The sequence below is a fragment of the Pogoniulus pusillus genome, chromosome 28, assembly GCF_015220805.1.
Source record: "Pogoniulus pusillus isolate bPogPus1 chromosome 28, bPogPus1.pri, whole genome shotgun sequence".
Classification (NCBI taxonomy): domain Eukaryota; kingdom Metazoa; phylum Chordata; class Aves; order Piciformes; family Lybiidae; genus Pogoniulus; species Pogoniulus pusillus.
Genome location: NC_087291.1, coordinates 7,836,386 through 7,851,270, shown reverse-complemented (window position 1 = coordinate 7,851,270; position 14,885 = coordinate 7,836,386). Strand labels below are relative to the sequence as shown.

The following is a 14,885-nucleotide window of genomic DNA, read 5'->3' as shown; positions in this document are numbered from 1 at the left end:
TATTTATTAGATAAATAATACAGCAAGCCATTAAGTAGCACAATAAAATTAAGCAAGAATCTGATAATGTTGAATTAACAAACAATTTGTTACTACAAATAGTCACACTGGTTTAGCCACTGATCTCTCTTTAAAAGCATATGCATCTACAGAAGATGCTTTGTTATGAAAAAAACGCGAGTTTTAACAAAAGAAAAAACCCACACATAAATTGGAGGCAGCCTCACTATGCTCTGGTACCACTAGAGAGAGCTCTTCAGTTCCTTTAAAGGTTCTTGGAAAGGTAAGGAGGACTGCAGCTGGGACGCTTCTCTGTTGATTTGATTTCCAGCACTAACATTCGCATCACGAAGATCCGATTACATGAGTTTGTAGCAAACTAGCAAATCTAGTACCATCTAAGGTAAACAGGGTCACATACCATCAGGGAGTGCTTCGTCCTCTTTATCATCCTGGTCAGATGCTACCGAGTCCCCATCACCAGGAGTCGAAGAAAAAGAGCCTCCAGATTCATCCCCGTCTGCCAGGACTGTAAGAATTAAAAACACATTGGTAAAATAGCTTAACATACAAACAGGCAAGACTTGAAAAACCCAAAGCACAAATATCTTCATTAAAGCGTAAGAAGGATACCAATCCCTGCCTGAAACCAAGAAAATCCCACTTCTGATGGACTTGTAGCACGCACCGCATCCACTCAAGCTCCTCTTTTGAGGCTGCCTCCGGACCGGCCGAGTACATGTTGCTGGAGTGGTTCCCCTAAACGCTGCGCTATAGTGAACCTGCTCCTCACGCTGCAGCTCCTCATACAGAGCGGGAAGAAACGCACCACGGCATAGAACTAGGCGAGGGGAAACCCTGGCAGGAGGAGAAGCAGGCAGTGCCAAGCTCCCAAGTTCTGCCTGTCCGAGTGCAGGAAGGAGCTGCAGCAACTTCCGTGCAAGGAACTGCCAAACTACTGTTGGCAGCAGTTTGTCGCCCTCTGCCCACTTGCACTTTTCCTCACCATAATTAGGCGCTACTTTGTAAATGTTTTATGTATATTCCCTCCCACCAAACTAAAAAGGCAATCGCCTCTCTGACAGCAGCCGGTCGGAACCCACAGTTTAATGCAGCACTCTATTGATGAATTTCTAACGCAGCTGAGAGCTCTACTACGATACATACAAAACCTACATTATTAGCTAACCTATGAGCTACTTGATCAGACTGCATTAAGTGTCAAGGTCTGGGAAAGGTAAAGTTAAATCAATATTAGCCAAGGCTTTCATTTAATTAAACAAAATTTAAATCCTCTCTCTCAAAACTCAGCATCACTGATTTATATTTCTTTAATACTGTCTAGGTGAGGAAGAGGTGGAAAAGTAACATAAAACTACATTGATCAGTGAAAAAAACTTTTTAAACCAAACCCTTGTGAAGAAGCAAAATCCAGTCATTAAAGATGATATATATCACCAAACCAAAGTCATAAAGCTGATTCTCCAAAAGCTCAAGTTCATTTTGCTTAAGCATTGCCTTTTGGCATATTCATATGCAGAAATCTTTTCAGAGACCTTCAGGCATGCTTCACTATTCCCACGTTCCCTTTTGGAGTTCTGTATCCAATAATTAACTTCTCAGAATTCAAAATACACACCACGCATAGTGGAAATAGTCCTTTCCACAGACATGAATTGCATTCACCTGCAGGACTGCCTAGACACGGCTCAGATTTTTATGTCTTTGCTTCACGTTTAATCATAGAAAATCACAGTCTGTGCCCAAAAGCCCTACAGTTGTTAGCAAGGAGCAGCAAGTTTTCTAAGCAAGCAAGACAACAAAGCCTGACTTTTGCTTTGCTGGAGTTTTTACATGTCCAAAATGTTAAATACCAAACTCTTTTCCCCTTATTAGCTTAGCATGCTTTTCTTAGGAAAGCTTCCTTTCAAGCTTCCATGCCATGCAGCAATTGCCTTGAACATGAACACGGCTCCAATCTTCTTTTTGACACTGCTATCTTCCAGTAGCACTCTAGCCACCGTGTTAATCTGATCAAAATATCTGCATTTCATCACACCTGTCAAACCAATCAGAAGTTATGCCTCCCCAGGATTCACATCTTCCTCCAAACACAAAACTGGAGAACAGATAGCAGAGGAACAGTAAGTATTATGCATATTTACAAGCAGCACAATCTGCATATTTACAAGCAGCATGATCATCTTTCACATTTGCACACCACAGTCCAGCTGCCTGTCTATATATATCTCTGTATCTTTATTAGATGACAGAGTCCATAGAAAAAGAGCAGACATGGTATTCACAACCTATACAGTTTTAAAAGTTGTTCCAGTCTTTCCCTGTCTTAAACTTCCACTAGTACTAGAACGCATAGAATGTGTGTATGTATAAGCTCTAGCTCTCAGTCCAAAACATCCTCTTATCAGCTGTACTATCATTTAAGCTTCATGAAGGTGTCAGCATAATTTTAAAACATTAGGGTGTATTTCCAGAGGAAAACACTTCCACAACCCCCCATACTCCAGCACCAAATATTCACAGGCTGAACAGTAAACCTAAGTATATCGGGTACATCTAAAGGAGTAGCACTTGTGGATGACAAGTAGGTAAGTATATGTGTACCAAGAATATCTCCAGAGAATTCTGACTCACTCAGCAATCCATAATCTCTTGCAGAGTTGTGATTTATTATGTAAGCTTGCATAGCTGCACTGTTACCTAGCTCTTCCATTAAGTCACAATACTATTTTCTCATTTCAAATACTTAGAATTTCAAATTCAGTAAAACCTTTGTGCTTTATACTCATATAAAAAAGTGCAGATGATCTAGAAACAAGTGGGGTTTTAATACATACATATATATCTAGGGCACGCCATGCATCTATTCCAGATGTATTTGAAACAAAAACAAAACAAAAAAGAACCCAAACATGGGCACATTGAATGTAGATTTATAATTAAATAAACACTTGTTCTGATTCTACAATATCCAGGTTCAAAATGCTCTTAAAACAAAATAAAATATAGAGAGAGAGGTATTAGAAGAAAAAAAAATTACTTGCTCAGTGCTTTTAGAAAGAAGCTTTCTTTCTTTTAGAAAGCCTTCAAAGCATTCTCTAAATGTTAAAATGTAAATAAATGCTTGTAGACTTCCATGAAGAAAAGCCTCACTGAGAAAGGCAATTAGAACAAATACATAAATCCCATACCATACAACACTATATTTGAATATCCACACTTCCTGTGGAAACTGGAAAATAGTTTACAGACACTAAATAGAGGTAGGAGCAACCCATATCCCTACAGGACTAGATTAAGAATCTTCAACTTTCATAGCAAATAAATGCAGTTACAAAGTTAGACACTGAAATGCAATCCTGAAATCATGCAATTTGTACATAAAAAGTGCAGGTATTTGATAGGAGAACTGACTCGAGGCACTCTGGAGTTTAACACAGGCAGAATTTCACATGCTTGCGTAGAAGAAAGACTATGTGCCAGTATCAGCCTTCAGGATTTGCCTCCTAATTCTGACACGCTTAAAAGGCACCTTAGAAGCATATGCTCTTAACATATTAGAATATTAACATATTAGAATATTGTTCCTGACAGTTCATAGAGAAGCTTTTTCAGGCTTCTACGGAGTCTTCTGTATTCCCACTCAAAATAACCTCTGCACTTTCTCCACTTTACTGCTTCTCCATCAAGGTGTTGCACTGCACTTTCTACCCTATCAACTGAGGAAGACCAGATGGAATTGCATTGGAGCTACACGTGTTACTCCTTGAACAGTCAGAGGAGTCAGTGTTGAGCAGCACAAGCCACTATTCTCTTCAGGTGCCAAGTACCTAAAAATACACCCGAAAAGCATCAATAAATTAAAGAACAGCATTCAGCTTGCATTTATGTAATAGAAAAAATGAACTACAAAGCAACAATGGGCATCAGGTAAGTGTATTCAATACAATTTGCAGACATAATTGAAAGCATTACTGCCTAATCAGACATCTAAAAGCAAAGCATGCTCAAACAAAATGTCTATAGACTCATTAGTTGGCAGCCATTCCATTACAATCACACATAATGTCAGTAGTGCCTTGAACCTGTGCCAATGACAACAGCATAAATTTTGCATCTCATTTCTGTGGTCATAAAATTAATGATCAGTTTAAAAATACTTCTTTGCTAAAGTTATTGCACAAAGAAATGACATAAATGTGTCCCTGTTATGTAGTCACAAGCACAATTAAGGAGTTGATGCTCATTAATATAGTTTCTTGTTTTCCCAGAATACCATATGATTTATCTGGAAGTTGAAAAGAAGTTTAATTAAAAGTGGATAGTTAACAGTTGCAACAACAACAAAAATATGTATATGAACTCGACCCTATTCTCCAGTTTCTGCAACTTGAACTGATCTCTTACAGGTTTGATAGGTTATGCTATTTTAAACAAATAATCAAGTAAATAAAAGCAACCATAAAATGTCTTTCCTTATTAAATACTGCCTTTACCATTACAGGTTATTTCTTGATTTAGGTAATAATGTGTACCAAAGGGTAAGTGCACCATATTATAAATGGGGCATAAAACAAACTCTCAGCACTGTAACAAGAGCTGCATTGCAGTGCCTGTCCCCTGTACCGAAGGCTTCTGACAGATTTAGTTGATAAAACCTGAATATAATGAACAGAGGCATATTACTTCATAAGAATCCAGGTTCAATTTTTTTTTAATTAAAAAAAACCCAACTTTCATTTCCCCTAAGAATTAATTTTCTTCTGCAGTAGTGTGATTATACTAATGAACTCCTAAGCACTGCTTTCACCACTAAATCTAAAAAAAGACCAAGATGTTTCAGCCAGTGCCTCTCAAAGAGGCTTGCCAGCTCACACCCTCAGATCACTAAACACTTTCAACCTCTTTCTTAAAAAGTCTAGACAAGAGTGATGCATTAAAATTACTCAAGTATAAGAGAAATAAAACAACTCACAAAAATAAAACCCATGCAGCTCAAAACTCTCTGCTTCTTGCCATTTCACAAGGTCCCAAGTTACAGCAGGTTGAAATCTTCTTCCTTTCCTGTCCCTCTCTGCTGCACAAGAGCCCACTAACAGAGGACTGGATGAAGCCATCAAGCAGATCAATGCAAGATACTTATTAGACAGTTTTTCACAAGAGTAACTAGATGGAGTTGCTTTCAAGTTGGCACAGGTATAAAGCCCCTTGATAGCTGCAGCTAAGATGCTGCTGTCAGCCTTACGGAGTCAGTCCCAACCAGATGACTGACCCAGCAATCATCTTGCAAGACTGGACTCTTCTGACACTTATGCTTTGCCATGCAATCTGTTCCAACACACTTATTTCTGAAGAGTCTCCTAGAGCCTTCTATTAACATAATGTTTTTTAATGGCTTTTGTAAAAGTCAGGTAGGAGTTCTTTAGCAGCTAGTTGTTAATACTGAAAGAGCATTAGGTATCTAAGCAAATACACTTCAATGAAAAAGAGCAATTAAAGGCAACACAAATTTTACTTGCTGAGTTGCCTCTTGTTCCAGCAGCCCACACCATAGTACGACCATTTCATGCTGCACTGGTGGCTGTATCTTGTGCTGCTTGAAACTGCACTTGACATAGGCACTTCACAGATAACAGATGTGTGCAGCTGAAAGGGACAACACAATGAGTCGCCTACAATGAAACCCTCCAAATTTCCAGGCTAGAGTGATATTTGGCACACTTCTAACAAGGAGGACGGTCTCGCCTCAAAGGACTGCATAACAGCTAAACAGTACCTTTTCCATTTATGGTTAAACACTAACAATGTATTTATGCTTCTGACTGAAAGCTCAAGTATATTACAACATACAACTCCCATCCACACACTGCTCTGATGACCACAATTTACTGCCTCCCTTTCTGAAAGACTCCTATCTGCTGCTGTTTCCTGAAAAACAGAGCAGACACAGACAAAAGAGGAAATATCACCCCCACAAAAAAGCAAACACAAAAAGACTGGGGGGAGGGGAGACCAAAAAAAGAAAGGAAAAACAAAGCTTTTGCATATAATGGTACTCTATCAGCTTGACTATTTCCAGGAAGCAGATGTGTTAGGCTGCAGACGCTCACTATGGCAAAAGCCAAAGAGGCATGAGTCATTTAAAGGTTTCCTAGAGGTGCTCCCAATATCTACATGAAGAAGAATGCCAGTGCTCTAGAGACACAGGTTCCTCTTCTATTATCCTACAGTGACAGGAAAATGAAAGTGGACCTTCATTTTTTTTTCATCAGACTGAAAAGCAGCAGTTTGCAAACGTCACATCGTACTTCTCTGCCATACCAAAGTTACGTGCTGCAAACCAAATACAGGGCGCGCTGCCTGGTTTATGGGCAACTCGTTCTGCAGATTCCCACACCATGACTCAATTTGGCTCGTACTTTTGGTGTCTCACTTTCAACACTGAGCCAAAGCCTTTTGTGAAAAGTGATTAAAAAAAATATATTTTACTAAAATAAATGCAAAGAACAGATGGCAAGTGAGCTTCAAGCGCAAATACAGCTTTCTAGGGCTTAGAGTGCTTCTGCCAACTTTAGCACTATTTTTAGCATAAATTGAAAACAAGGTTCTCTTAACTAAACATTTTGGCAGCCATGGTATTGATTCAATTAATCTCAAAACAGAGAAATGCCAAAAACTGTATTAACTCAGAATCTCTGATGAAGTCCAGACGTCTATATCCTCAGTGGAACACTAGCCTTATAAAAAAAATGAATCCAATTTGTATGAAAATTATCTTAGTTTTCAAATTCCTTCCCAATTCTAAGATCTAGATCAGGTCACTTTGTGAGTGTGACTATGGCTTTTTGGGTTGGCTTTAAAACTGTTTGGATGAAGAGTTAAATATTTCAAATGAAAATTTAAAAACTGAAAAAAAATAAAAAAGCAGCAGTGTCTGAGAGAAAGAGATATTTGTACTGAATTTAAGAGTAAGAGAAGTATAAAAAAGGTATCATAACTTTAGTCAATAAATAAAAAGTAAAATTTGAGAGAAAAAAAAATGAGTGGTTTGGTGATTAACATAATTTCACATTTTTTCTCTAAAGAACAACAGGCAATTTCTTTGTATATTAACATTACACTTAACTGTAAAAAAGTTCGTGTAAAATCAGATGACACACAACACATGAGAATTTTCCTGTATGGTTAATTCTGTGTCTTCAATTTTCCCTAAAAAATTCCTCATGTCTTCACTTCCCCTAAAAAACTTCATTTTCATGGTGTGCGAGATGAAAGATGTTTTGACCAGCAGATTTACTCATCTGACACAACATAAGAAGGCTTCTTTTAAAAAGATGCAAGAAAGTCCTCTAGTTCATCAATCCAATTGCAAAGAAGTATGTATGCAATTTCTGAAAGTTAAGATATGCACACAGATCATAGAATCAGTTAGGGTTGGAAGGGATCACATGGATCATCTAGTTCCAAACCCCCCTGCCATGGGCAGGGATACCCCACCCCAGATCAGGCTGGCCAGAGCATCATCCAGCCTGACCTTAAACACCTCCAGGGATGGGCCCCCAACCACCTCCCTGGGCAACCCCTTCCAGCCTCTCACCACTCTCATGCTGAACTACTTCCTCCTCACATCCAGTGTGAACCTCCCCATCTCCAGCTTTGCTCCATTCCCCCTAGTCCTGTCACTACCTGATATCCTAAAAAGTCCCTCCCCAGCTTTTTTATAGGCCCCCTTCAGATAGTGGAAGGCCACAAGAAGGTCACCTGGGAGCCTCCTCTTCTGCAGACTGAACAGCCCCAACTCTTTCAGTCTGTCCTCACAGCAGAGCTGCTCCAGCCCTCTGATCAGCCTCGTGGCCCTTCTCTGGACACGCTCCAGCACGTCCACATCCTTCTTGTAATGTGGGCTCCCACTAAGGATGATTAAGGAGTCTGGTTCCATTTGTGAAAATGCTCCTCAGTTTACTGTTACTATTGTTGTTTTAAGCTCCTTACCTTATCTTTATGGAAAATAAGATTCTGCATGCTAGTGGCCAAAGCCCATGCAACAAGATTTCATGTGCAATACCTTGGTCAGACTGACTAGTCATAACATGCAAAGCCAGTGGAACTTCAAGAACATGCAGTGATGAAAGACAGTGGAGTGACAAGCTGATTCACATAAAGCATACCTGTAGAACAACTCACAAGCTGAAGGAGCTGCTATTTGAAAGAGCAGAGTCAAGTTTCATTTTCTTATACAGGAAATATATGAATTTTGACAGTGTTAGTCCACCCCTTTCAATCTCCAAAACATTCTACTGGATGCTTCTGGAAGGATGACAGGTTACAACTCACCAGATTCTTGAAAACAGCTGATATAGTATGATAATTACTATACCATGATAACATGGCACGTAGTATTAATCATTTTTCACCTTTCCTTTCAGTTTACAAAGATTCTTTTTTTTTATTTACACTTTTTTCAAAGTGGAGTAACTGCTACTGCAAAATAAACCAGCACATTTCAAGTTTAATCATGCACAATAGTGGACCCCCTTTTTTTTTTTCCCTAAAAGATAGTCTCCTTTTTCACCTTGTATTTCAAGTTGTTTCTTCTTTCTCTTGAGAGAGAAGGGAAAGCAAAACGTCTGACCATCACAGTCACCTCAGGTTTTAACCTTTTCTCGAATTTTCCACTCTTCAGATTTCTAGGTGTGCACAGAGATGAACAGACACAAAAGTTGACCTCATTCGGATGCTGCCACTGCTTTGTTTCACCAGTAGCTGGGCCAAGAATCTGACTGCTTACCTCCATATGGGTCCTTTGTTCTACACCTACACAAGTCACGCCTAATTTGTACAGACCTAAAGTAAGAATGACAACCAAATAAAGTTTAGCACACGTTTCTTGAACTCTGGAAATTATACCAACCACCCATACCACTGAAGCACAACCCTCAAATATTTCACAACTAAGCACAGGCTCCCATTTCCCATGAATTTTTCATAGCCATGCATGTAAATGCACATGAATTTGGAGAAATTTATCCTCACTTGCAGAAAATAATAGTACAATTTTAGAACTCTCTCATTTCATTAAAAAGTAGTGAAAGAAAATTAAAGTCTCAGCATTTGTATGTAGTTCTATGACCTGAACCAAACAGGCACAACATGAGAATTAAAAAAAGCAGGGTGATATATCTTTAAGAATCAAATGCACCCCAACAAAAAGAATGAGGCTGAATACAGTGTTCACAGAAATCAGAGCAAGTAGGGCTGGGTGCTAGGTTGGACTGGATGATCTTGGAGGTCTCTTCCAACCTGGCTGATTCTATGATTCTATACCAATTTACAGACAACAATCAATTAAATGATCCATTTTGCTGGAGATAATGAAATCTCATCTTTACTAGTAATTTGTTGAATCAGAGAAGAAACTCTGAATCAAATTGCCAATGAAGAAATTAAACACACTACAATTTTCCTGACTTTCAAAAAATAAAGCAAACCAGTAAACACAAACTCTGCTCTTTGTAGACAGTTCTTCTGTTTATTAGAGTCATATCTTCAGAAAGTTATTAAATCTTTAAAAATATGCTCTCCAGAAAGTTATTAAATCTTTAAAAATATGCTCTCCAGAAAGTCAGATGAATTTTCAACGAGACAGGCACCCCCACTCAATTTTATGTTAGTAATTTTCTTATTAAAATAATGCTTGATTTTTCTTTCCACACTTACTTCTGTTGGACAGTGAAGAGAGAAAGGAAAATACATATGAGATGCAGTAAGAATGATTAGGTGCAGTATAAAAGATAGATGAGATTATTTTAATACAACTTTAAAATAATCACATAGTTTGAGTGGCAATCTCTGGGAAGTTTCAAGTTGTATTCTTCTCTTTCAGTTGCACTGTTATGGCTACAGAACTTGATTTAAACAGGGATAGGAAATGCATGAACTTGTTCTGCCTTGTTTTAACATTACTTGCCTAATATGACTTACATATTTTCACTTTTCAGGAGGCACACTGTAGCCTACACATTTCAACCTCCTTGTCCAGAAACAGACAGCTCTTAACCACTGCAAAAAGTGAAGCTTTGCACAGGCTTTTTTGACCTCGTACTGTGACCCTCATACCAGCATCCACAGGCTATAGGTCATGACCTCAAAAATTAGCATCATGGAAATAAGAGCGCTTCCAGGTTTAGTTACAGAACAGAACACTGTAGCAACAAACTCCTCAGTCTTCCCTAAGCTGAACTCTGCAGCTTTGTTTTAACTCCACTAGAAGACAATAGATAACCCACGCTTCAGTTTTCATTATTCACACACTAAATCATCTCCTCTCCAACTTAAAGGTCTGAGCTCCCACTGCACTGTGAAAACACACCGTGTGGATCGAAAGCCAATATCTTATGGCCACTAGACGATCCTATTAAAAGGTTAAAGAAGCATCACTATGGAATTGAAGATTTTTGCAATGTTAAGAAAAGAAGGCTGAAATCAGTTATCCTTATTGAAATTCCATCTCCCAAGTGGACTGCTCTGCACATGCTTCATCGGGAAGAAAACAAACCAAACCCAAGTCGCATCGCCTAGACTTTCGCAAGGCTGCTCTACTGTTGGTTCGGCCGGACCTCACAGGTTCTGTTTGTCATCAATTCCGAGCTGTATCTCTAACCCTGTCTTCCCATCGGTAATCGCTCTCAGAGGCGTTGAACGGCGGGAACGAGGCGAGCCGTGCGCTGTGCCGCAGAGAGCACCTCGGCACGGCCGCGCTTTCCCCGCGCCGCTCGGCAGGGGGCGCCTCGGCCCCTCGGCCGCAGCAACCGCCGCGGGACCCAGCCCAGATCGGGCCGGCGGCAGAGGGTCCCCAGCACCGACACATCGCGGGGAGAGGGGGAAGGGAATGGCACGGGATTTACCTTTATCCTGGAATTCCTTGGGAAAACTGCAGAAAGAAGAAGAAACAGGATCAAGCAGTGCACGCTCGCAAACACACGTACAACGCAGCCTAGCACACTTAGCTTTCAGCAAGTTCTGTGGGTTTTGAGTCTGTATTTTTGGCTGCATTATTTGTTTTTCTTTTGCTTTTGCATTTGAGAGAATCCCCACTCACTTCAATGCCCATTTCAGCGAAACCAAAGGCAGACAGAGCTGCCTTTGCTAGGAATACCTATCTTAAGGTATAAATGTGCAAAAACATCATTAGTCTTACTAAGTCTTCTAAATGTTAATAAAGTTTTGTGCACCAGTAAAAGTCACTAAACATACTATAAAACAATATGCTAGCAGGAAATATGTCCACAAATAGTGGGTTTAGTTGCAGTAATTTATGAAATTTATATGGAAAATTATTAATAATTTTAAAAAATTAAACTTAATGTATGCCTAAATAACTTTTTCTTTCATAAAAACAAAAATTGAAGTTGCTGGCAAATACAATCTCAATTTGTTTGATGCTCAAATAATTTATCATCTCAGAGGGAAAAGGCACTGTTGCTTCAGAGCTAAACTTGGTAATACAAACTCCAAAATAATCATCATATATAATTTGATGTACAAAGATAAGTAATCAGGACAGAGGTACATAAAATGGCATCTCAAGAAGCATGCATTATGAAATGATGAGGATTTCACCAGAAATAACCAGCAAATAAAATGCAGCTGCCAAGACAACTTTCATGGACAATAAGCAGTAGTGCCTGTATGAAGTTTAGTCAGTAAGGAGATGCTTAGAAGTAACATGCAGGAAAGAAATGAACGGTATAGAGATAAGAACTGAGAAATGCAAACAGAGATAAGAGGCCATATCTAAGAAATCCTGTGCAGCAAGTAGCAATACTGATTAAGCATAGCCTGGTATGTGCAATGTGAAAAATCAAAGATGACTACAATGTATTACGTAGCCAGCATGAAAGGCAAAACATGCTAACAGTGAATGTTACAGTAGACAAGGAAGTAATTAGATATTAAAATAAGTCATGAAACCATGGTATCATATAAGTGAATAGCAAAGGATTCAGTGTCAACTGCTCATAACTGCAGGTTCCCTCCTTTGATGTTTCACCACACAAAACCACCTGGTTGAGTCATAAGAATGAAGAAAAATGTCAGTAGTGCTGTATCAGTAAGTTATCTGCACAGCCCCAGCTAGTTCAATAACCAGAAGGAACAGCACACCCAAAAAAAAGGATGAGAGAAACTCCTGGTTCCCTAGCATTTACAACCAGAATCAAAGGCGCACACACCACAACAAAAACACAAATCCACAAAAACAAATCACAGCAGCCAACCTCTTTAGCCAAATTCTTTGAAGTTAAAATACAACAGAAGAGAGATAGAAATCATACTTAAGTCTCTCATAAGCACTTCACTGTTTTAACACTGATGAAACAAATATGCGATCTGTGAGTTTCCAGTTACGTTTCCCTTTTCTATTATAGAAAGAGCTAAATAACAGGATACACAGTAAAGCACTGAATTAGACTGTTTTACACTAGCTGAGGAATCCCATTCATATTCTTAGTGTACTGTATTTCTCCTGTTTTAATCAATCTTACCAAAGCAGAGGTGAAGGCAAGCTCTACCCAACCAGCCTGCAATCAGAGTGCTGAATATCGTAGTAGGTAAAATGTGACAAATGTTTACATTCCCATTTCTTAGTACTAAATTGTAGCAGCTGCAAGAAAGACAGTGACTTGAACCTGTCCAGAATGACAAAATCTGGATATAGATAGGATTTTTGTTAATATTGCTAACAGTTATTAAAAGTTTGTGAAAGCTTAAGTTACCAGTTAATGACTTTAGAACATATCAAAGCCTTTAAGTTCACTTACCTTGCCATAACATCTTTTATCTTCTTAAGAAGAATTTCCCTTTTTTCTTTTGCTTTGTTTGATAGATTTTCTTCTTTTAACACTTGGGAAATAAATGTATGAACATCTAAATAAAGAAAAAAAAATACACCTCAAAAAAAAAAGGCAAATACTGCTATAATAAATTTGTTCTGATACTACTGTGAAAAAAATATTCTCAAGCCTACACACAGCATAGTTAACAGGCATTTCAGAAACTAAATGGGATAAATCTGTTCTCTGATCTATTTATGCTTAGCACAGCAAATCCTAGGGTGACATTTGATTCTTGCTCACTTAATTATGCCACATAAGTTCTAATAAATTGCAGTACTATAGCAATTACTTTCCATCACCTAAAGTAAGGCATAGTGCTAAAACATAGAAATATCCTTTGTGTATGTATTAATGGCATGTGTTTCAGAAATTCAGGTTACAAAAATGGTTGAGTAATTCATTATTTTAGCAGTGACACCTATGTGGCTACTAATGGCTACTGTGCTGGTTTGAGGCTGATTGGAATATTTTAATGAGAGAAATTAGGTCGTTGGCTGTAAAGAGAAAATAATGATGAACTCTATATAATTCATTGGTTTGCTGAAAGGGTAAAAAAAACATACTGTGGACAATGTGTCCCACTCTGCTCTGCCATACTGCTTCTGTATGCTTCCTCCTTCACTCTTCTCTAATCTCTCCACTAACAAATAACTAGTAAGCTTTGCTGATTGGTTGTTTTGGTTTCTGCCTGGGAAGGGAAATAGAAGGAGAAAGAGTAACTTTGAGCCCCTCCTAGGCAGTTTCTTTGTCAAGGTGGGAATTTGGATTTCTGTATTACTTTTAATTTGTATAGAGTTGTAAATATATTGTGTATATATGCTTGTACATTTTGCTGTAAATATAGCTTTGTCCTACTTTCAAGCCACCTGAGCTAGTCTAGTAAATTTCAATAGTGAGGAGGAGAAATTCCTATCCCACCACAGTCACTTACTGGTTACGGTATTTTCAGATGTTGTCACATTGCCTCTAAACTCCCTACTTTTATAAAGCAAAGCTTAGATCCAAAACCTTAATCCTGTAAGCAATTAGATAAGCACAATAACTGTATCAAAGGAGGCAAGCTCAAACGTGAAGTTAGGCATATATGCACTTGCAGAATCACAAACTGAGGTACCAACCTGCACTGTAATTCTCAATTCTTATACAGAAATTGTTTATATAGTCACATAGAATCAAAGCATTCGAGTTATCATGTTTCTTTGCAACATAGTAAATATGCATTCTAGAGGATAAAAAGAGCGCAGTGACAGATTTGAGAGAGCATAATTTCTCCAGTAGTTTAACAAGAACACAATGTAAAAGTTTCTTGTAGTTACAAACTAACATGCAGTTGATTATCCTGAATCCTGAAAAGCTGAAATAGGACTCCAAAAATCCTGCTTGTTAACTTGCATTTCTCAGCTGGGTAGGTAATAACTGTTTACTGATAAGGGACAGCACACATAAATAAACACCAGCATACATTGGCTGCCTGTTCATCCTCCCATACAAACACAGAGACAGATATATAGACATATACACACTTTCTGTAGATGCAAACAGAAACAGATATTACTATTTTAATCCTGTAACTTTTCAAATCAGATTAGATGTTCCACTTTCATAATTGGCTGGTCCACATTTCTTCAAGTACTGGAAATGTTTGCACTCAAAAGTTCACATTTCAAAACAACATTAAATTAGTATTTACTGCAGATTTCCTAACTGAAAACTTCAATTGCCTCCTTTTTTCTTCACAAAGCAGAAATTCAACAGAAACCAATCCCACTTTACACTACAGGTTGCAAGAAAACATATTAAGTGCATCGCATACATGGTACAAAGATGTTTTTCTTTTAAAATAATTTATTAGAATATTATTTAGATGGTTATATGTCTCAGATTTTTTATCAGATATATATTATGTATTTTTTCTCAGATACAGTTATCAGATTATTATTTAGCTGGTTATACTTCTGCCTTCAAAGTGTG

General features: G+C 38.2%; 1 protein-coding gene across 3 annotated transcripts in view; it reads right to left on the bottom strand.

Moving 5' to 3' along the window:
• The window catches only part of SKAP2 (src kinase associated phosphoprotein 2), a 128,034-nt gene that overhangs the window by 98,838 nt on the left and 14,311 nt on the right, over nt 1-14,885 (bottom strand). For 2 of the 3 annotated variants that reach the window (XM_064166961.1, XM_064166962.1), the window contains exons 2-4: nt 12,840-12,945; nt 10,926-10,951; nt 422-529 (exon numbers count right to left, since the gene is read on the bottom strand). In XM_064166961.1, the coding sequence (XP_064023031.1) occupies nt 422-529; nt 10,926-10,951; nt 12,840-12,945 (240 nt within the window). The remainder of the gene's footprint in view (nt 1-421; nt 530-10,925; nt 10,952-12,839; nt 12,946-14,885) is intronic. The other variant, XM_064166963.1, reaches the window with a different exon arrangement.